A 22,809-nucleotide genomic window follows, 5' to 3' on the forward strand; every position below is an offset into this window, starting at 1 on the left:
CTCTCAGGCTAGATCATTCCTAAAGATGGTAAACAACTTGCTGGAAACATGCACTGCATATACAAATCAACTCACTGCATATGCAAATCAACTCACTGCATATGCAAATCAACTCACTGCATATGCAACTCCTCACACTGTATATGCAACTCAACTCACACCGTGTATGCAAATCAACTCGCACTGCGTATGCAACTCAACTCGCACTGCGTATGCAAATCAACTCACTGCATATGCAACTCAGCTCGCTCTGCATATGCAACTCAGATCGCTCTGCGTATGCAACTCAGCTCGCTCTGCGTATGCAACTCAGCTCGCTCTGCATATGCAACTCAAGTCGCACTGCGTATGCAACAGCTCGCTCTGCGTATGCAACTCAGCTCGCACTGCGTATGCAACTCAGCTCGCACTGCGTATGCAACTCAGCTCGCACTGCGTATGCAACTCAGCTCGCACTGCGTATGCAACTCAGCTCGCTCTGCGTATGCAACTCAGCTCGCTCTGCGTATGCAACTCAAGTCGCTCTGCGTATGCAACTCAGCTCGCGCTGCGTATGCAACTCAGCTCGCGCTGCGTATGCAACTCAGCTCGCGCTGCGTATGCAAATCAACTCACTGCCTATGCAACTCAGCTCACACTGCATATGCAACTCAACTCACACTGTGTATGCAACTCAGCTCGCACTGCGTATGCAACTCAACTCGCACTGCGTGTGCAACAACTCGCACTGTGTGTGCAACTCAGCTCGCACTGCGTATGCAACTCAGCTCGCACTGCGTATGCGAATCAACTCACTGCCTGTGCAACTCAGCTCGCACTGCGTATGTAACTCACACTGCATATGCAACTCAACTCACTGCGTATGCAACTCAGCTCGCACTGCATATACAACTCGCACTGCGTGTGCAACAACTCGCACTGCGTGTGCAACTCAACTCGCACTGTGTATGCAACTCAGCTTGCTCTGTGTATGCAACTCAACTCGCACTGCGTATGCAAATCAACTCACTGCATATGCAGCTCAGCTCGCACTGCGTATGCAATGCAACTCAACTCACTGCGTATGCAACTCAACTCACACTGTATGCAACTCAGCTCTCTCTGCATATGCAATTCAACTCGCACTGCGTATGCAAATCAACTCACTGCATATGCAACTCAGCTCGCACTGTGTATGCAGCTCAACTCGCGCTGCGTATACAACTCAACTCGCACTGCGTATGCAACTCAGCTCGCGCTGCGTATGCAACTCAACTGTTGCAAGTACTTATTTCCGGCCACTTCCTTTTTCTAACTACCACACCAAGCCAGTATTTCTCCTCCCTGAAGTCAGCCCAGGATGAGGCACTAGACAGCAGGACATGCTGTATGCCCTTGGGCCTGCTGGAAGTATGCAGACTAGCCAGCCCCAGACTTCATCCTGCCCTGTCCTGCCTTTCCTGTGAAAACCCTGTGGCCTCTGCCTCCCCTGGCTCTGACTTCTGCCTCCTGCCCAGCTCTGCAGCTCCCCTTGGGCCTTGCCTGGAGTGATGTGCCGCCTTCTCTTGACACTGTGAGTGATAAACTTTCCATGTCAGGAACCTGTGTGTGTCACTCACCTTGACAAGTCCGCGTCTAGGCCCCACCAGTGGTGTGGTTTTCCTCATAGTCTCTCTACCTAAGCACATGTCTGTGACAAGGTCTTAGCCAGCCCAGGTATTCTTGAACTATCTGTAGGAACTGCCATGTTGACTCCTGGGCAGTTTTATTCTTTCTCTCTACGCGTTCAACCTTATTAGGGAGTGACATTTTTTCCAAAGTGGTTGTGAAACAGCATCTCCTTGGGGTGTTGGTTTGCACTTCTCTTCATTACTGATAGTATGAACATGGTTTTGCTTACGCTGGCTATTTTCCTTTTTGGATGAAATACCTGGTCTTGTTTTTTCCTGGTTTGTTTGATCTTTGTTCTTTTTTAGAAATAGTGAGGCTGTTGTGAGGTGAGTCACCACTTGTGACTTAGAAGATTGTAGTGGTTTCCACTTCACCTGTTTCCACTTTTGTGATGATGCCTTAAGGAAAAAGATTGTGCCAGGTGCGGTGGCTCAGGCCTGTAATCCCAACACTTTGGGAGGCCGAGGTGGGTGGATCACAAGGTCAGGAGATCAAGACCATCCTGGCCAACATGGTGAAACGCCATGTCTACTAAAAATAGAAAAATTGGCTAGATGTGGTGGTGCATGCCTGTAATCCCAGCTCCTCGGGAGGCTGAGGCAGGGGAATCGCTTGAACATGGGAAGCACAGATTGCAGTGAACCGAGATCGCGCCACTGCACTCCAGCCTGGCAGCAGAGAGAGACTCTGTCTCAAAAAAAAAAGGAAAAATATTTCTTAATTTTGGGATACTCAAATTTATACAACCTTTCCTTTATCTTCATCAGAAATTTCTTTTCCCCTAAGGCCTTAAATATGCTGTACTATTTTGGCTTCCACAGTTTCTATGTTTTATCCCAAGTTGCTTAATCCATTTGGAGTTGATTTTTGTTGACAGTATCTGTAGAGTCTAATGTCATTTTTCCCACTATGGACATACAATTTTTGCAAGGCCTCTTTTTTTTAATGAAGAAAAGAGGTTTATTTTGTTCACAATTCTGAAGGCCTGGAGGTCCCAGAAGCTTGGCACCAGCACCCACTAGGCTCCAGATCGGAGCCTCATGGTGACTTCTGTTTTCACACAACCAGTGGGAAACAGGTGTCCTAACACTGTGAGAGAAAAAATCCCAAAGTTTAGTTTTTCCCATTCACTTGCCCTGGCCTCCAGGCAGTCCTGCAGCAGCAAACACGTCATCAGCCTTAGGAGCTGGCCTGTGAGGTTGACCACTCTGTAGGTGGACGAGCCTCGCCCCAGAAGAGACATGAGCAGTTCTGCGTAGGCTTTAAGATGGAATCAACATGGAAAGCACGACCCACACGGTTTCAATAGAACTTGCCTCCTGAACCTGACTAGGTTACTCGCCTGATGAACCAGTATCTCCATCACCCATGGGACTGACAGACCCAGAGCATATTAACCTAAAATTCAAAAGTGTAGACTATAATCTTAAATTATTTAGCATATGTGTAACAGCCTTGGGGAGCAGTGTTATGATACCAAATGGCTAACATTCATGACCTCAGAATCCTGGAAGAAAAGGAGAAAGTGTGATGTAGTAAAACCACTTGAAAAAATAATGATGAAACATTTCTCATATTTGGTGTAAGATAAAAACTTAAGTTTGAAGAGGTTCCATGAGCCCCAGACAGGATAAACCTAAAGAAAACCAAGCCCAGGCCGGGGGCGGTGGCTCACGCCTGTAATCCCAGCACTTTGGGAGCCCGAGGTGGGCAGATCACTAGGTCAGGAGATCATGACCATCCTGGCCAACACAGTGAAACCTCGTCTCTACTAAAAAAAAAAAAAAAAATACAAAAATTTAGTTGGGCGTGGTGGCGGATGACTGCAGTCCCAGCTACTCGGGAGGCTGAGGCAGGAGAATGGCGTGAACCCGGGAGGCAGAGCATGCAGTGAGCTGAGATCGTACCACTGCACTCCAGCCTGGGCGACAGAGCGAGACTCTGTCTCAAAAAAGAAGAAAGAAAAGAAAACCAAGCCCCTGCCACCATGAAGCTGCCGAAAGCTACAGAGTGAAAGTCTTGGAAGGAGGCTGAGAAAGTGGACACAGTGCTTCCAGAAGAACAATTCAATTGACCGGGTTTCTCGTCGGAAGCCACAGAGGCCAACAGGAAATGTAGGAGCATTTTTCAAGTTCTGAAATAAAAAGAAATGCCAACCCAGATTGCTATATCCAACAAAATATCCTTTAGGAATGAAACAGAAGTAACGATGAGGCAATACAAAGAGTTGCCTGCAGACCTGGTTTAAATAAATGGTTACAGAAAACTTAAGGAAACCTGGAACAAAGGAAAAGCAATAGAAGAGTAAATACCTGAGTAAATAGATCAGATCATTCTACTCTTGAGATCTTTAAAATATATATTATTGTCAAAAGCAAAAATTATCACATGGGGTTTCAACTGATGTATATTTAATACATAAGACAACTACAACATGAAGGTGAGGGGCAACGTGGCTGGACGGCGTGGAGGTTCCGTGCTCCATTTCAGTGGCAAAATACCATTCCAGAAGGACTGGAAAAGCTAAGTCTGTATATTTTAATTACTAAAGAAGTGTACAGCTGGGTGTGGTGGCTCACGCCTGTAATCCCACCACTTTGGGAGAGTGAGGTGGGTGGATCACTTGAGGTCAGGAGTTTGAGACCAGCTTGGCCAACATGGTGAAACCCCATCTCTACTAAGAAATACAAAAATTAGCTGTGTGTGGTTGGGGGCCCCTGTAATCTCAGCTTCTCAGGAGGCTGAGGCAGGAGAATCACTTGAACCCGGGAGGTGGAGGTTGCAGTCAGTCGAGATTGTGGCACGGCACTCCAGCCTGGGTGACAGAGCAAGACTCTGTCTAAAAAAAAAAAGGACAATGAGATATACTAAAATGGTCCAATATGTTAATTAAAACATACTACTAAAAAAAGTGTTAAATAGCCTGCAAGAATGGTGATAAAGGGGAAACTGAGTACTGGGAACAAAAGAGAACAAGTAGGTAACGAAGTGGTGGCCAGGTGCAGTGGCTCAGGCCTGTCATCCCAGCACTGTGGGAGACCGAGGCGGGCGGATCACTTGAGGTCAGGAGTCAGACCAGTCTGGCCAACGTAGTGAAACCCTGTCTCTACTAAAAATACAAAGTTAGCCAGGGGTGATGGTGGGAGCCTATAATTCGAGCTACGTGGGAGGCTGAGGTAGGAGAATCACTTGAACCGGGGAGGTGGAGGTGGCAGTGAGCTGAGATCGCGCCACTGTACTCCAGCCTGGGTGACAGCAAGACTCTGTCTAAAATAAAAAAAAATAACTGGTAGAGCTGAATCCTAGATAATCAAACACATTAGTGCACATGATCAGCTGGGCACTCACGCCTATAATCCCAGCACTTTGGGAGGCCGAGGCGGGTGGATCACTTGAGGTCAGGAGTTCCAGACCACCCTGGCCAACACGGTAAAACCTTGTCTCTACTAAAAATACAAAAATTAGCCGGGTTTGGTGGCTCATGCCTGTAGTCCCAGCTACTCAGGACCTGAGGCAGGAGAATCACTTGAACCCAGGAGGTGGAGGTTGCAATGAGCCAAGATCGTGCCACTGCACTCCAGCCTGGGCAACAGAGCGAGACTTCATCTCAAAAAAAAAAAAAACATGATCTACACATGCTATTTAAAGATAGGACAGATAAAAAGTGTGACCCATCAATATGTCATCTACAAGACACTTTAAATACAATGACGCAAATAGGTTAATAGTACCATGTAAACATAATAAAGTGGAGAGGCTGTATTTAACATCAGAAAAAATGACTTCAGCACAAAGAAAATTACCACAGGGTGTTGAGTGCAGTGGCTGATGCCTGTAATCCCAACACTTTGGGAGGCTGAGGTGGCTGGCTCACTTAAGGCCAGCAGTTCAAGACCAGCCTGGGCAACATGGTGAAACCCTGTCTGTACTAAAAATACAAAATTAGCCGGGCATGGTGGCAGGCACCTGTGATCCCAGCTACTTGGGAGGCTGAGGCAGGAGAATCTCTTGAACCCAGGAGGTGGAGGTTGCAATGAGCCGAGATAGCGCCATTGCACTCCAGCCTGGGCAACAAGAGCAAAACTCCATCTCATAAATAAAAGTTAAAAGCAAAATGTGATAAAAGACCACAAAAATGAAAAATTACAGTGTTAATTATATTGATTCAAATTAGTTATGTTAAATATTAGCAAATAATACAAAACCACATTGAGAAAATAATAAACCATGACCAAGTGGAATTTAAGACTGCAACTGGTTCAGTTATTAGAAAGCCTATTAAATACTACACCACGTGAATCCATCTAAGAAGATAAGGCATGTGATTGTATCCATAGGTGTTGATGAAGCCTTTGGGAAAATGTAGTACCTATTATTGATAGATGCACTCAAAATAGGAATTGGTGAATACTTTCTTAGGACGCCTGTGTCTGTAGCTATATGTGTGTGTGTGTGTACTGGAAGTGTTACCTAATGCAATTGGGCAAAACAGATTTGCAAAAAAGTGAACTATCTCTTGTATGCATTATATGATATACATGGAAAGCCCTGTAGAATCAGTAAAAACATTTAGTAAGAGGAGGTGAAATTGCAGTCAAAAAATAGATGGTCTTCATCTACACAACCAATAACCAGTGAGGTGATATGATAGTAGAGAAAACTTATTTATAATAGCAATAAAACAATGCTTAGAAATAAATTTATCAAGAAATGTATAAAACCTAAATGAGGAAACTTTTTGTTTGTTTGTTTGAGACAGAGTCTCGCTCTGTCACCCAGGCTGGAGTGCAGTGGCATGATCTCGGCTCACTGCAACCTCCACCTCCTGGGTTCAAGTGATTCTCCTGCCTCAGCCTCCCAAGTAGCTGGTATTACAGGTACCTGCCACCACGCCCGGCTAATTTTTGTATTTTTAGTAGAGACGGGATTTCACCATGTTGGCCTGGCTGGTCTCAAACTCCTGACCTCATGATCTGTCCGCCTCGGCCTCCCAAAATGCTGGGGTTACAGACGTGAGCCACCGCGCCGTGCCTGGCCATGAGGAAACTTTAAAACACTTTTTTTTTTTTTTAGACGGGGATTTGCTCTGTCCCACAGGCAGTGCAGTGGTGTGATCACAGCTCACTGCAGCCTCGACCTCCAGGGCTCAAGCGATCCTTCCTCCTCAGCCTCTCAAGTAGCTGAGACTACAGGTGCACACCACCACACCAGGCTAATTAAAAACTTCTAGGCCAGGCGCGATGGCTTACGCCTGTAATCCCAGCACTTTGGGAGGCTGAGGCGGGCGGATCACGAGGTCAGGAGATCGAGACCATCCTGGCTAACACAGTGAAACCCCGTCTCTATGAAAAATACAAAAAATCAGCCGGGTGTGGTGGCGGGCGCTTGTAGTCCCAGCTGCTCAGGAGGCTGAGACAGGAGAATGGTGTGAACTCAGGAGGTGGAGCTTGCAGTGAGCCAAGATCGCACCACTGCACTCCAGCCTGGGTGACAGAGCAAGACTGTCTCAAAAAAAAAAAAGAAAAGAGAGACACACATAGACTTGAACAAACGGGCAAATTCCTTGTTCTTTGATGGGATGACAACATCATAAAAATCCAATTCTTAATTCAGAAATGAAACATAATCCCAGTTACAACAGCACCAAAAGCTTTTTGTGGAGTTAATGCAGATTGACGCTGAAGTTCATGTGGGGGCACAGACGTCTGATGGTGCCCAAGAAAACCCAGGAGACAAAACTGATGCTTCCCTGTGGACACTGCAGCATCCTCTAAAGCCGCTGTAATTAAGGTATGTGACACATGACCAGGAAGCAGACAGATGGACAAAAATGGAATATCTGGAAATAGCCCTAGCAACATGGAAATTTAGTTAATAAAGTGGGTATTTCAGATCAGTGGGGCAAAAATGCAGTTTGTAATGAAAGGTGCTAAGACAACTGGTGAGCTGTCTGAACAAGATGGTTTTACATGTATAAATTACACCATTCAGGCCGAGTGTGGAGGCTCACGCCTGTAATCCCAGCACTTTGGGAGGCCAAGGGGGGCAGATCAATTGAGATCAGGAGTTCGAGACCAGCCTGGCCAACATGGTGAAACCCCCATCTCGGCCAGGCGCGGTGGCTCACGCCTGTGATCCCAGCACTTTGGGAGGCCGAGGCGGGCGGATCACGAGGTCAGGAGATCGAGACCATCCTTGCTAACACAGTGAAACCCCGTCTCTACTAAAAATACCAAAAAAATTAGCCGGGCGTGGTGGCGGGCGCCTGTAGTCCCAGCTACTTGGGAGGCTGAGGCAGGAGAATGGCGTGAACCCGGGAGGCGGAGGTTGCAGTGAGCCGAGATCGCGCCACCGCACTCCAGCCTGGGCAGCAGTGAGACTCCATCTCAAAAGAAAAGAAAAGAAAAGAAAAACCCCATCTGTACTAAAAATACAAAAATTAGCCAGGCATGGTGGTGCGGGCCTGTAATCCCAGCTACTCAGGGGGCCGAGGCAGGAGAATTGGTTGAGCCCGGGAGGTGGAGCTTGCAGTGAGCCGAGATGGCGCCACTGCACTCCAGCCTGGGTGACACAGCGAGACCCTGCCATCCTCCCCCCCACCCAAAAAAATTACACCGTTCACAGGAATAAGCTCCAAATGGATCAGGGATCTATCTCAATGTGGACAAAACGTGCACACGTGGGTGATGTGAATGGATTCGGGGCGATTGGGAAGAGGGCCTGGCCAGCAGGGGGCGGTAGCGCAGGCAGGCCGGGTTCCGCGGTGCCTCGCCGGCTTCGGGGTGGGGGTCACCACTCAGAAGGGGAGGAGAGCGAGGGACTTCCGGGGGGAAGGAACTCGGTGAGGAACTCGGGGGATCGGAGAGGGGCTCGTGTGCTGGGCGACAGTGACACACTCAGCAGCCCGGCGGGAGCCGCGGTCGGTACCGTCTGAAGGGCAGCCGGGGCTGGGGGACCGACAGCTCTCAGGTTTCGGTTTTTCTGTGGCTAGCGGATGTTTGGCACCATTTCACAGGGTACACAGGGCAGCCGGGACCTAGATGACGACAGATCTGCGTGTTTGGGCTCTGTTTAAAACAGACCTCAGCCAGAGTCTTGAAGAGCAGAACCCGGAGTGTTGAAGTCACAAGAGATCAAAATCCCTGCGGTGTGAAATCCTGAAAACGGCAAATCCCTAAGGACGAAACGCCCGAAAATGATGTCATCCTTTAAGTGTTTTCTTCTTTTTTCTTTTCTTTTCTTTTTTTTTTTTTTTTTTTGAGTCAGGATCTCGCTCTGTCGCCCAGGCTGCAGTGCAGTGCCGCTATCGTGGCTCACTGCAGCCTCAGCCTCCTGGGCTCGAGTGGTCCTCCCACCAGAGCCTCCCACACTGCTGGGATTACAGGCACCAACCACCTTGCCCAGCTAGAGAGTAATTTTTAAACTTCTTTAAAAGACAGTTAGACTGGACATGGTGGCTCACGACAGGAATTCCAGCAATTTGGGAGCTCAAGCTGGGGGGATCGCTAGAGTCCAGGAGTTTGAGACCAGCCTGGAAACAGGGAGACTGTGTCTCTACGAAAAAAAGTTTAAAAAATTAGCTGGATGTGGTGGCTCACGCCTGTGCTTCCAGTATTCTGGAGGCTGAGGCAGGAGAATGGCGTGAACCCGGGAGGCGGAGCTTGCAGTGAGCTGAGATCGCCCCACTGCACTCCAGCCTGGGTGACAGAGCTAGACTCTGTCTCAAAAAAAAAAAAAAAAAAAAGAATGTCTTCAGTTGACACCTCAGGCTGAGCATCAGCACAGAGGCAGCCCACAACAACAAAAAACACAACAGTCAACAAAACCAAAACCCAGCAAACCCTGGGGAATGGGGAGAGTCTGACTTTCAGAGTTACATTATTAGATTCAAACGTCTAATTTTTTTTTTTTTTTTGAGACGGAGTCTCGCTCTGTCGCCCAGGCTGGAGTGCAGTGGCGCGATCTCGGCTCACTGCAAGCTCTGCCTCCCGGGTTCACGCCATTCTCCTGCCTCAGCCTCCCGAGTAGCTGGGACTACAGGCACCCGCCACCAAGCCTGGCTAATTTTTTTTGTATTTTTAGAAGAGACGGGGTTTCACCGTGTTAGCCAGGATGGTCTCGATCTCCTGACCTTGTGATCCGCCCACCTTGGCCTCCCAAAGTGCTGGGATTACAGGCGTGAGCCACTGTGCCCGGCCTCAAACGTCTAATCTTTAACAAAAGTTCCAAGCGGGCCAAGGGCACAGATGCTGCCTGCACCTGCGCAGCCACCCACCGTCGACAGGAGAGCAGAGGCACCAGGCCTGCTCCCAACACAGAGAGAAACGGGCTCCCCAGCCCAGCTCTGGGCTGGTCAGCAACCCCCACTCCCCACCCTGCCTGCTCAAAAGAAAGGGTCCTCCTGCCTCCAGCCCTCTCCACCCTCCCTCCAGGACCTTCCTGACCGTGCGCTGGGCCTGTGCAGGTGTTGAGCCACACCCACGCCATCCCAGGGGGCGGGGTCTCGAAGGGGAGAGCAGGTGCCATAGTCAACAGGAGGGAGGGCTTCTGGCCGAGGTGGCAAGGAGGCTCCAGGAGGAGAAGGCAGTGTTGACCTTGGGCGTTGAGGGATGAGGAGTCCTGTAGGCAGCAGTGGAAAGGAAGGTGCTCCAGGCAGGGGGCCTCGGGGAACAAGGGGATGCTGGAGTGTCACTGGTGATGAATCTGTTCGGGTCTGCAGCAACCTCAGTTCTTGTCTCCTTAGAAGAAAGAATTCAACTGAGGGGCATAAGGCAGAGGGAGAGACCGAGGCACGCTTCAGAGCAGAAGTGAAGTTTATTAAAAAGCTTTAAAGCAGGAAGGAAAGTACGCCTGGAAGAAGGCTAGGAGGGCACCTTGAAAGACCAGTGTGTGGTTTGACCTTCTGACTTGGGGTTTGATACAGTGACATAATGCGGGGTCCTGTGTTACTTCTCCCCACCCACCCAGCTCCTGAGATCTTAACGGGAAGCTGCTGATCACCAGCTTCAGCTGTTGTCTATCTGTTAGGAGGCTGTCTTTCCCTGGCGCTGGCTGTGACCAATTATTACTTTAGAGACAGTTAACAACTACTGACCATCACCTCATGGTGGCCAGCACGCCTGTTGTGTGTGTGTGGTGGTGGGGGGCCCTCTCCTGCCCTGCTCATACCCCCTAGCTACCCACACTAACATTTCCCCCCACAGGAGTCCAGGACCCCAGTTCTTGAGGGAAAAGGACAAAGGTCAGTCTTCTGTAACTGCTGTCTGCTGACAGAGGGGCGGCGGTGGTGGTTCTGTGAGTCTTGGCCTCTTGCTGTCAGGGCACGGTTGGCTCCATGGGTTAGTGAAAGTGGTGGCCAGCCAGGGAGCGGTATCCAGGGAGACGGGCAGGATTGTGCCTCTGTCCTGTCCCCCTGATGGGCAGGCAGTCCAGGGGTCCCCTGTAGAAGGGTGGCTCTTGAATATTGAGAGGACCTATCTCTCACTGAGGACCACCTGGAGCTTGATGACCTGAAGGCAAGAGGAGACAAATCAGGTTATTAGATTTAGAAGAATGTTTGTCTGGGCACGGTGGCTCACGCCTGTAATTTCAGCGCTTTGAGAGGTCGAGGTGAGCAGATCACCTGAGGGACAGGAGTTCAAGACCAGCCTGGGCAACATGGTGAAACTCCATCTCTACTAAAAATACAGAAAAAAAAATTAGACAGGCCTGATGGCACATGCCTGTAATCCCAGCTACTTGGGAGGCTGAGGCATGAGAATCTTGAACCTGGGAGGCGAAGGTTGCAGTGAGCTGAGATCAGGCCATTGCACTCCAGCCCGGGCGACAGAGGAGGACTTTTTTAAACAAACAAGGCCGGGCACCGCAGCTCACTCCTCAGCACTTTGGGAGGCCAAGGCAGGCGGATCACGAGGTCAGGAGTTGGAGACCAGCCTGGCCAACATGGTGAAATCCTGTCTCTACTAAAAATGCAAAAATTAACCGGGCGTGGTGGTGCATGCCTGTAATCCAGCTACTCGGGAAGCTGAGGCGGGAGAATTACTTGAACCTGGGAGACAGAGGTTGCAGTGACGCCACCATTGCACTCCAGCCTGGGCGAGACTCAGTCTCAAAAAAAAAGATGTAGGTAGCTTCGCCCGGCTGGCAGACATGTATGGGCACCCATGAGGGTTGGAGCAAAGGGCCAGATGGGACCACCGCTGGCTTCACCAAAGTGCCACAGGATCCACCTCCTATTCTAAGGGACCCCAGGGATACCCACGTCCTCGGTGGCGTCATAGACACAGCCCACACACCACCCAGCTAAGGGCCATAGCCATGACGCAGGCCTAAGAAATGAACCCCAGCACCTGCGGCCGCACCCTCCCTGTCCTGCCCATTTCAAGAGGGACTTGGGCAGCGGCTGGAGAACTGTGCTCAGTGGCATTTCCCGGCGAGGTGCTTGACCCTTGGCCTCAGCTCTGCGCCTCCCCATGCCCTTTCCAGTTCCTGGCTCTTTTTATCCAGCTTAATCTACTGCTGGGGGCCGTGCTATCCCTGAGTTTTTACTTTAAAATCTAACGTTTTGAACATATGTGTGTATGTATCTTTATAATAGGATGATTTACATTCCTTTGGGTATATACCCAGTAATGGGATTGCTGGGTCAGATGGCACTTCTGATTCTAAATCTTTAAGTAATCGCCACACTGTCTGCCACTATGGTTGAACTAATTTACACTCCCACCAACAGTGTAAAAGTGTTCCTTTTTCTCCACAACCTTGCCAGCCTATGTTGTTACTTTGCTTCTTTTTTTTTTTTTTCTTTTGTTTTGAGACAGTCTCACTCTGTCACCAGGCTGGAGTGCAGTGATGCGATCTCGGCTCACTGCAACCTCTGCTTCCCGGGTTCAAGCGATTCTCCCGCCTCAGCCTCCCAAGGAGCTGGGATTACTGGCATGCGCCACCATGCCCGGCTAATTTTTTTGTATTTTTGATAGAGACGGGGTTTCACCATGTTGGCCAGGTTGGTCTTGAGCCCCTGACCTCAAGTGATCTGCCCTCTTCTGCCTCCCAAAGTGCTGGGATTACAGGCGTGAGCCACTGCGCCCAGCCCATCTGTTGTTTCTTGACTTTTTTTTTTTTTTTTGAGACGGAGTCTTGCTCTGTCGCCCAGGCTGGAGTGCATGATGCCATCTTGGATCACTGCAGCCTCAGCCTCCCAGGTTCAAGCAATTCTACTGCTTCAGTGGGGTCCCGAGTAGCTGGAATTTCAGGCATCTGCCACCACGCCTGGCTAACTTTTGTATTTTTAGTAGAGATGGGGTTTCGCCATGTTGGCCAGGCTGGTCTCAAACTCCTGACCTCAGGTGATCCACCCGCCTTGGCCTCCCAAAGTGCTAGGATTACAGGCATGAGCCACCATGCCTGGCCTGTTTGTTGGCGTTTTAAAAATTGCCGTTCTGACTGGCGTGAGATGGTATCTCACTGTGGATTTGATTTGCATTTCTCTAATGATCAGTGATGTTGAACTTTTTTTCATCTGTTTATTGGCTGCATGTATGTCTTCTTTTGAGGAGTGTCTGTTCATGTCCTTTGCCCACTTAAAAAAATTTTTTTTTTGTAAATTTGTAAGTTCCTTGTAGATTCTGGATATTAGACCTTTTTCAGATGTATAGACTGCACAAATTTTCTCCCATTCTGTAGGTCTCTGGTTAGCTCTGATGATAGTTTCTTCTGCTGTGCAAAAGTTTAATTAGATCTTTAGTTTAATTAGATCATATTGGTCATTTTTTGCTTTTGTTGCAATTGCTTTTTGTGATTTGATCATTGCAGCACTATTCACAATAGCAAAGACATGGAATCGACCCCAGGGTCCATCAATGATAGACTGGATAAAGAAAATGTGTTACATGTACATATACACCATGGAATACTATGCAGCCATAAAAAAGAAGCGAGATCATGTCCTTTGCAGGGACATGGGTGGAGCTGCAAGCCATTATCCTCAGCAAACTAACGCAGGAACAGGAAACTAAACACGGCATGTTCTCACTTATAAGTGGGAGCTGAACAACATGAGCACATGGACACAGGGAGGGGAACAAAGCACACTCGGGCCTGTTGGGGGAGGGCGGGGGCGGGAGGGCATTAAGAAAAATAGCTAATGCATGTCCGGCTTCATACCCACGTGATGGGTTCATAGGTGGAGCAAACCACCATGGCACACGTTTACCTATGCAACGAGCCTGCACATCCTGCACGTGTACCCCAGATATTAAAAATAAATAAATAAATCCGACGTTTCGTGAAAGCTGACTGGGCATTAGTGGATCCAAACACCAAACAGGACGGCAGGTGGAGACGTGGGACAGAGGCGGGTGGAGAGAGAAGCCGGCGGGATCCAAGGCCTCAGGGCAGGCCCTGGCAGCGATGTGGCAGCCCCTCTGCAGTTTCCACGCTGGTAGTCGTGAAGTAAATTCTAGGCCCTGCTCCCCAACCGGCGCGGGCCGCCCTCGCCTTCAGCTCCAATCCTGCTGCGCCCCAGGCCGCCCCGCTCCTGGCAGGCCCCGGGCTGTGACTCAGCCCCCCGCCTAGCCCCTGGGAGCAGCCTCTCCGCGGGACTGGCCTGTGCGCGCGCGTCTGCGGCACCGTCGGACCAGGGGCCGCCCCCGAGCGGGGAGCCCAGGAGGACGGCCAGGTGGCCCGGGGCAGAGGCGCCAGGGAGGATGGAGAAGGGACACCCAGGGCCTAGGCGGGCTGGGGCAGGGAGGGCGGCGGGACAGCAAGGAAGTGGGTGCACCTGGGTGACCCAGCTGCGCATGAGCGGGCAGGGGCTCGGGGCGCGCGGACTCCAGGCGCTGGACTGCGGCGTGGAGCAGCGCTGGGGAAACTGGGCGGGGTTCAGCGAGGAGCGAAGCTGGCCGGGGGCGGGGCCTGAGTCGTGTCGGGGCGGGGCCTAGACCGGGGCTGGCCGTGGTGGGCGGGGCCTGAGTCGTGAAGGGGCGGGCCTTGCAGGGGCGGGGCCTTGAGGGGCGGAGCTTGCGGTGACCAGCGAGGGGGCGGGGCTTAGAGCCACTAAGAGGCGGGACCCAGTGAGGGCTAAACGTGGGGCGCCGGGGGCGTAGCGCGGGGCGCAGGTGCACGCAGGTTGGCCGCGGGCGCGCGGGGTCCGGCGGGAGTCCTGGGGTGGTCCCCGCGTGGGGCCGGGGGCGTCCGCGCGGGCGGGGCGAGGTCGGGGAGGGCAGCTGCCCGCCCTCCTCGGCACTGGGAGCTTTTAGCTGGTTCTGCGGGAGGAGCTCCCAGGTGACCCGCGGGTTCTGAAACCGCCGCTCGGGAGCTCGGAGCCTGCGCGGCGTCTACGGGGCGAGCGAGGGAGAACTGACGCCTTTCGCCCGGATCCTTCTCCCCTTCCGAGAACCAGGTAGGTCGCGTTTATTTTCAAGTCCGATTGTTTTCGCGGTAACATTTGTGAGAAACATCACGGTGGATCCTGTGGATCGCTGAGTTTTCTGACTCCCGGTTTGTCTTACTTTGCTTTGTCAGTGGGCTCTGCGCTCGCGTTAACAATTCGAATTGGCACGTTTCTGCGTTTAAGAACGCTGTTCGCTTCCTCACACTTAGATTGAGGTGGAACTCACGTCACATAAACCAGGTCGCAAGGCTCAGCTTAGTGGGGCCCCCCACACAGTGTTGCGGGACCAGCACCTTCCCGGGCTCCGGAACAGCTTCTACCCGAGCAGAGCCCTGCCCGTCGGCGGCCGCTCTCCGCGCCCCTCACGGGCCCTGCAGCCCCCGCCCTGCTCCGCGGACCAGCCTATTCTGACCTCCGTTCAATGGAGCCCTACGTGCTGTGGCTTCTGTGTGCCGGCGCCTTTCGCTTAGAATCGCGTCTTCAAGGTTCGTCCGCGGTGGAGCGGGGATCAGGCCCGTGTTCCTTTTCAGGAGTGAATAATATTCCCTGGTATGGAGACCGCGCTGAGATAGGACCTGGGCCACCCCCTCTGATTATTTCCCGCCCACCCCCCTCACTGGCGCCAGCCCCACGGAGACCTCGCAGGTGCGGTGAGAAAGTGGAGATGAGCAGAGTCTGGACGCATGCGCGGGGCCGGGAGGTGCCGGCCGCTGCCTGCGCCGTCTCCTAATGCGGAAATCTGCACCCAGGGCGGAACTCGCCGGTGTCTTCCGCGCGCGCCGCGCACGTGTCGGCATCCTTTCTAGTGCGCCTGCGCAGCCAGCACCGCCTGCACCTGCGCTGACGCTCGCTGACAGCAGTACCCTCCTGGGAAGCCACGCAGGACCCGTCTTCGGGAGCCCGAAAGCCTCCTTCCCGGGCGCCAGTCTTAATAAACTTTGTATGTATGTGATGGAGCCTCGCTCTTTTGCCCAGGCTCACTGCAACCTCCGCCTCTCGGGTTCAGGCAATTCTCCCGCCTCAGCCTCCCTAGTAGCCGGGACTACAGGTGCCCGCCACCACATCCTGCAATTTTTTTTTTTTTTTTTTTTTTGGTAGAGATGGGGTTTCACCATGTTGCCCAAGCTGGTCTCGAACTCCTGACCTCAGGTGATCCACCCGCGTTGGCCTCCCAAAGTGCTGGGATTACAGGCATGAGCACCACGGCGGCCTTAATAGACCTTATCTGGGAGAAGTTTGTCTGGCCTCTTGTCAGTTTCTGTTGCGTGGCAAGGTAAGAACCTGCAGCAGTAACAGCATGGAGACTGATTTCGCTTGTCCCTTTCTTTCTGGATGGACGCGTGGGTGGTTTCCACTCTGCCTTCTCTGACGGTGCCACGAGGAACATTGAGTTCCTATTTTCAGTTCTTTAGGGTATAAACCTACGGTTCAAATTGGGAGGTCCTATGGTAATTCTGTGTTTAAACCTTTGTACCCTTTACTTTTTCTTTTAAAGTACTTTTAAATTTTAATATTTTAAATGATGGAAAAATATACATAACATAAAACCTACCATTTAAACCATTTTTAGCTGAACAATTCAGTGGCATTAAACTTACGTAACCATCATGGTGGTCTATTTCCGAATTTTTTCTTCCCAAAAAGAAAGCATGAGGCCGGGCGCGGTGGCTCACTTCTGTAATCCCAGCACTTTGGAAGGCCGAGGTGGGCGGATCACGAGGTCAGGAGATCGAGACCATCCTGGCTAACATGGTGAAACCCCGTCTCTACTAAAAATACAAAAAATTAGCCGGGCGTGGTGGCGGGCGCCTGTAGTCCCAGCTACTCGGGAGGCTGAGGCAGGAGAATGGTGTGAACCAGAGAGGCGGAGCTTGCAGTGAGCCGAGATAGCATCACTGCACTCCAGTCTGGGCGACAGAGCAAGACTCTGTCTCAAAAAAAAAAAAAAAAAAAAAAAAAAGCATGCATTTAAGCGGTAACTCCTCATTCCCCCCACACACCCACTCCTGGTTAACCTCTCTTCTGTCTCTGAACTTGCCTCCTGTGAGGACCTTGTGTAAGTGGAATATTGCAATATTTGTCCTTCGCCTCATGTTCTCAAGGTTCATTCATCTGTGTTGCAGCCTCTTTCCATAATTGGTTCCATTTTATGAATATTGAAACTGGCCCAATTGTCCCATAGAACTGATGTTTATGGTTTCTTTTAAATAAAGATAGAAATTGGCCCTCTGAATCTTAAAACTTGAGAAAGTTACGTTTGTCCTATCTGAGTTCCTTTCTCAGGAAACCAACCATTGGGCCTCCAGATCGCACCAAGAAGCTGAAATCCACCAGATCACAGCATCTGGACAATGAGATGCGAGACCCCTGACCCCTCATGATTGCCCAGCTGGCCACCTGCTCCCATTGACCAGCTCTTCCTTACCCTCCCTAATTCCTGTTTTCTCACACACAGATGCATTTCTTCCCTGCTAAAAACCCCTAATTTTAGGCTGTTGAGGTCATGGGGTGACTCAGTAACAGTCAGAGGAACCTCCAAATGGGTTTCCGAGGTGGCTGCTCTTTACATTCCCATGAGCAGTACAGGGGGCGCGGTTTCCCCACAGCCTTGCCGTCGCTTACCTCCCATTTTCAGTGATTTTATTTGAGAAACACACTTTCACCCGTCCAAACCCAAGGAATGGACTCGGAGACTTGAGGAACAGGCGGAGCTTGCAGTGAGCCGAGATCGCACCTCTGCACTCCAGGAGGCTGAGGCAGGAGAATGGTGTGAACCCGGGAGGTGGAGCTTGCAGTGAGTCAAGATCCCACCTCTGCACTCCAGCCTGGGCAACAGAGCGAGACTCAGTCTCAAAAAAAAAAAAAAAAAAAAAAGGACCATTTAAAATGTTTTCTTACATTTTATTGTAGTAAAATACATGTAACATAAAACTTACTAAGTGATTTTAAGTGTGCAGTTCAGTGGTATTAAATACATAATATGTCATCTTGTGCAACTATCAACCCCGTCTCCTTTTTTCCTTTTTTGTTTTTTGAGACAGAGTCTCGCTGTGTCGCCCAGGCTGCAGTGCAAGGGCACGATCTCGGCTCACTGCAACCTCCATTTCCCGAATTCAAGCGATTCTCCTGCCTCAGCCTCCCGAGTAGCTGGGATTACAGGCACATGCCACCACGCCTGGCTAATTTTTGCATTTTTAGTAGAGACGGGATTTCACCATGTTGGCCAGGCTGGTCTTGAACTCTTGACCTCAAGTGATCTTATTATGAACATGAGTATAGAAACATCTCTTAGACCCTGCTTTGAGTTCTTTTCAGTTTGTATATGAAATTGCTGGATCATGCAGTAGTTCCATTTTTAATTCGGAATCACCACGGGGTTTTGGACAGCAGCTGCACCATTTTACCTCCCACCCGCAGCGTCTGTACATCCTCACAAAGGTTGTTACTCTCTGCGCTCTCCGTGCTATTCCACTGGTCTATATGTCTCCAAATGTCTGTCTGTTTTTCTTTTTTCCTTTTGAGATGGAGTCTCGCTCTGTCTCCCAAGTTGGAGTGCAGTGGCACAGTCTCAGCTCACTGCAACCTTTGCCTCCTGGGTTCAAGTGACTCTCCTGCCTCAGCCTCCTGAGTAGCTGGGATTACAGGCTCCCACCACCACACGCAGCTAATTTTTGTATTTTTAGTAGAGACGGGGTTTCACCATGTTGGCCAGGATGCTCTCAATCTCTTGACCTCGTGATCTGCCCGCCTCAGCCTCCCAAAGTGTTGGGATTACCGGCGTGAGCCACCGCGCCCGGCCACCGCTCGATTTTTTTCTATTGATTTCCTGTTTTCAATTTCATTGATTTCTCTTCTAATTTTTATTTAGTTATTTATCTTTTCTTCTTCCTGCTTTCATTGGGTTAATTTGCTCTTCTTGCTTCCCAAGGTGAAAGTTTGGATGACTGACTGTAGATCTCGCCTCTTCTCTGATACATACATTCCGTGCTATCACTTGGCCACTGTGCATTGCTTTTGCTGCATCCCACGAGTTTTGATAAGTTGTGTTTTAGTTTCATTTAAAATATATATATATATGTATTTATTATTATTATTTTGAGATGGAGTCTCGCTCTGTCACCCAGGCTGGAGTGCAGTGGTGTGTTCTCAGCTCACTGCAAGCTCTGCCTCCTGGGTTCATGCCATTCTTCTGCCTCAGCCTCCCGAATAGCTGGGACTACAGGCGCCCACGACCATGCCTGGCTAATATTTTTTGTATTTTTAGTACAGATGGGGTTTCACTGTGTTAGCCAGGATGGTCTTGATCTCCTGACCTCGTGATGCACCCACCTCGGCCTCCCAAAGGGCTGGGATTACAGGCGTGAGCCACCGCGCCCAGCCAGAAATAAATTATATATATATATATATATATATACACACACACACACATACATACATACACACACACACACACACATTTTTTTTTTTTTTTGAGACACAGTTTCACTCTTGTTGCCCAGGCTGGAATGCAAGGGCATGATCTTGGCTCACTGCAACCTCCACCTCCTGGGTTGAAGTGATTCTCCTTCCTCAGCCTCCCAAGTAGCTGGGATTACAGGCATGTGGCATCACACCAGCTAATTTTTTGTATTTTTAGTAGAGACGGGGTTTCACCATGTTGGTCAGGCTTGTCGCGAACTCCCGACCTCAGGTGATCCGCCGGCCTCTGCCTCCCAGTGCTGGGATCAAAGGCGTGAACCACTGCGCCCAGCCTCATGTAAAATATTTTTAAAGTTCTCCTGAGATTTCTCATTTGACCCATGGTTATTTAGAGGTGTGTTATTTAATCTCTAAGTATTCTGGCATTCTCCAGCTATCTTTCTCTTATTGATTGCTAGTGTAATTCCTTTGTGGTCTGAGAATGGACATTGCATGATTTCTATTGTTTTAAATTTGTTAAGGTGCGTTTTTACAGCCCAGAATGTGGCCTGTGTGGGTGACTGTTCCAGGTGGGCTTAAGAAGAACAGGCGTTCTGTCGTTGGATGAAGCGGTCTGTAGGTGTCCGTTATATCCAGTTGATGGATGGTCCTGTTGAGTTCAACATGTTCTTACTGAATTTCTGCCTGTTGGATCCACCCATTTTTGATAGAGGGGCACAGACGCCAACTATAACAGTGAATTCATCTGTTTCTCCCTATAGCTCTCTCTAAACAAGTTCTTCTAACACGTCATGCAACACAGGCCTACTGGTAACAAATTTCTTAAATTTATGTCTGAGAAAGTCTTTATTTGTCCTTTAGTTTTGACAGATAATTTTTCAGGGTATAGATTCCTGGGCTGGTGGTTATCTTGTCCAAGCACTTTAAATATTTCCCTCATTTCGGCCAGGCGAGGTGGCTCACGCCTGTGATCCCAGCACTTTGGGAGGCTGAGGCGGGTGGGTCACGAGGTCAGGAGATTGAGGTGAAACCCTGTCTCTACTAAAAATACAAAAAATTAGCTGGGCGTGGTGGGGGGTGCCTGTAGTCCCAGCTACTCGGGAGGCTGAGGCAGGAGAATGGCGTGAACCCGGGAGGTGGAGCTTGCAGTGAGCTGAGATTGCGCCACTGCACTCCAGCCTGGGCAACAGAGTGAGACTCCATCTCTCAAAAAAAAAAAAAAAAGCTGTTGTAAACAGGTCTTTAATAAGGAGGTGGCGAGGCTGGGTGCAGTGGCTCATGCCTGTAATCTCAGCACTTTGGGAGGCCGAAGTGGGAGGATCATTAGAGCCCAGGATTTTGAGTTTGAGACCAGACTGGGCAACATAGCAAGACCCCGTCTCTAGAAAAAATTAAAAATCAGCTGGACCGGGTGTGATGGCTCACACCTGTAAAATCCTAGCATTTTGGGGGGCCGATTGCTTGAGCCCAGGGGTTCATGACTAGCCCGTCTTGAATAGTGAGACCCCGTCTCTACAAAAAATAACAAAATTAGCCAGGCATGGTGGTGTGCACCTCTAGTCCTAGCTACTCAGGAGGCTGAGGCAGGAGGATTGCTTACGCCTAGGAGTCGGTGGTTACGATGAGCCATGATGGAAGCACTGTACTCCAGCCTGGGCTACAGAGCGAGTCCCTGTCTCCCATAATGAGGAAGTGGTGAGGTCTGGGGAGGAGAGGTGTTCTGTAGCCCTGTGATCAGGCCTCCATCTTTGATGAGCCTTGCCCTTCACAAGCTCTCAGCTGTCCCCCGCCACCACCCTTAGAGGCAGAGAATGGCTTCAGTGGACTTTGCTGTATTTCCCTCCCCAGGTTAGTTAGGCCCTCAAGACCCCAATAGCTTAGACTCTGGTTAAACTGGTTCTCCTGAGGGCGGATTTCTTTTTTCTTTTTTTAAGTTCTGGGACACGTGTGCGGAACATGCAGGTTTATTACCTAGGTGCACACGTGCCATGGTGGTTTGCTGCCCCTCTCAACCTGTCATCTGGGTTTTCAGCCCCGCACGCATTAGGTGTTTGTTCTCATGCTCGCCCTCCCCTTGCCCCCCACCGCCGACAGGCCCCGGTGTGTGATGTTCCCCTCCCTGTGTCCATGTGCTTTCATTGTTCAACTCCCACTTATGAGTGAGAAAATGGGGTGTTTGGTTTCCTGTTCCTGTGTTGGTTTGCTGAGAATGATGGTTTCCAGCTTCATCCCTGTCCCTGCAAAGGACATGAACCCATTCTTTTCCTAAAGAGAGCAGAGCGCTCTGGCGTATTTCAAAATGGTCCCTTCTCCCCTGTCTCTGCTAGAGCCCTGAGGGGGTTTTCTCTGATTTTCGCTGTGAGAACCTGGCAGCATTCCAGGAAGTAAAATTCACAAGAGCATGGAGACCTCCTGTGAGTGGGTCCTCCCGGGAGTCCTTAGCTCTCAGACTTGTCCACATGCTACTGAGAAAGCCGGTTGCCCAAAAGATGGGGTCCTTCCCTGTTTGGTGTCACGAAGCCGATACGTGAAACCGAAGCCGACTTTATTCAATGGCCACGGACTGAGAAGCAGGAGCTTGGCCCACAGTTCAGCTTCTCAACAGGTGAGCGGTCAGGGGTTAAATGTAGGGTTTCTGTACTGAAGGGGCTGGAGGTGAACAGCAAGGGGAAGAATATTCATGTCTTCTGGAAATGGGCGGTGAACTTCCTGCTGTCTCCCTTTCCTGGGCTGCTTTTGTCAGTTGTCGTGGCTCTAACCAGTCTCAACTGTTCGGGTAAAAAGAGGAACTTTTTATCACAGCCGTCCTGTTTCTTTTTTTCTTTTTCTTTTCTTTTTTTTTTTTTTTTTTTTTTTTTGAGACGGAGTCTCACTCTGTCGCCCAGGCTGGAGTGCAGTGGCGCGATCTCGGCTCACTGCAGGCTCCGTCTCCCGGGTTCACGCCATTCTCCTGCCTCAGCCTCCCGAGTAGCTGGGGCTACAGGCACCCGCCACCATGCCCGGCTAATTTTTTTGCATTTTTAGTAGAGATGGGGTTTCAACGTGTTAGCCAGGATGGTCTCGATCTCCTGACCTCGTGATCCGCCCGCTTCGGCCTCCCAAAGTGCTGGGATTATGGGCATGAGCCACCGCGCCCAGCCGGGTGTCCTGTTTCTTAAACACAGTTGGAAAAGGGTAGAAGTTCAGCAACGCAGGCATCGCACCAGGTCACACACACCCAGCCCCAGCACTTCGTCATCTGGTTCAGGTTTTCCAGCCCTGGATCCTGTGGAGGTGTCAGCCGCAGTCTGCTGAGTCTGTCTCCTGATCTGGGGCAGCGGTTTGCCCTGTGGCCTCTCCTCTCTCAC

The 22,809-nt window shown here is 50.4% G+C and overlaps 1 protein-coding gene across 1 annotated transcript; it reads left to right on the forward strand.

The window, feature by feature from the left end:
* Positions 1-689: 689 nt before the first annotated feature.
* LOC100994304 (uncharacterized) lies at positions 690-22,605 on the forward strand. Its single transcript, XM_055099160.2, is given in 2 exon segments — positions 690-1,057; positions 1,059-22,605. Coding segments are annotated over 2 exon segments (840 nt in total). The 3' UTR covers positions 1,531-22,605.
* The last annotated feature ends 204 nt before the right edge of the window (positions 22,606-22,809 follow it).

The sequence above is a fragment of the Pan paniscus genome, chromosome 18 (genome assembly GCF_029289425.2).
Source record: "Pan paniscus chromosome 18, NHGRI_mPanPan1-v2.0_pri, whole genome shotgun sequence".
In the NCBI taxonomy this organism is placed as follows: domain Eukaryota; kingdom Metazoa; phylum Chordata; class Mammalia; order Primates; family Hominidae; genus Pan; species Pan paniscus.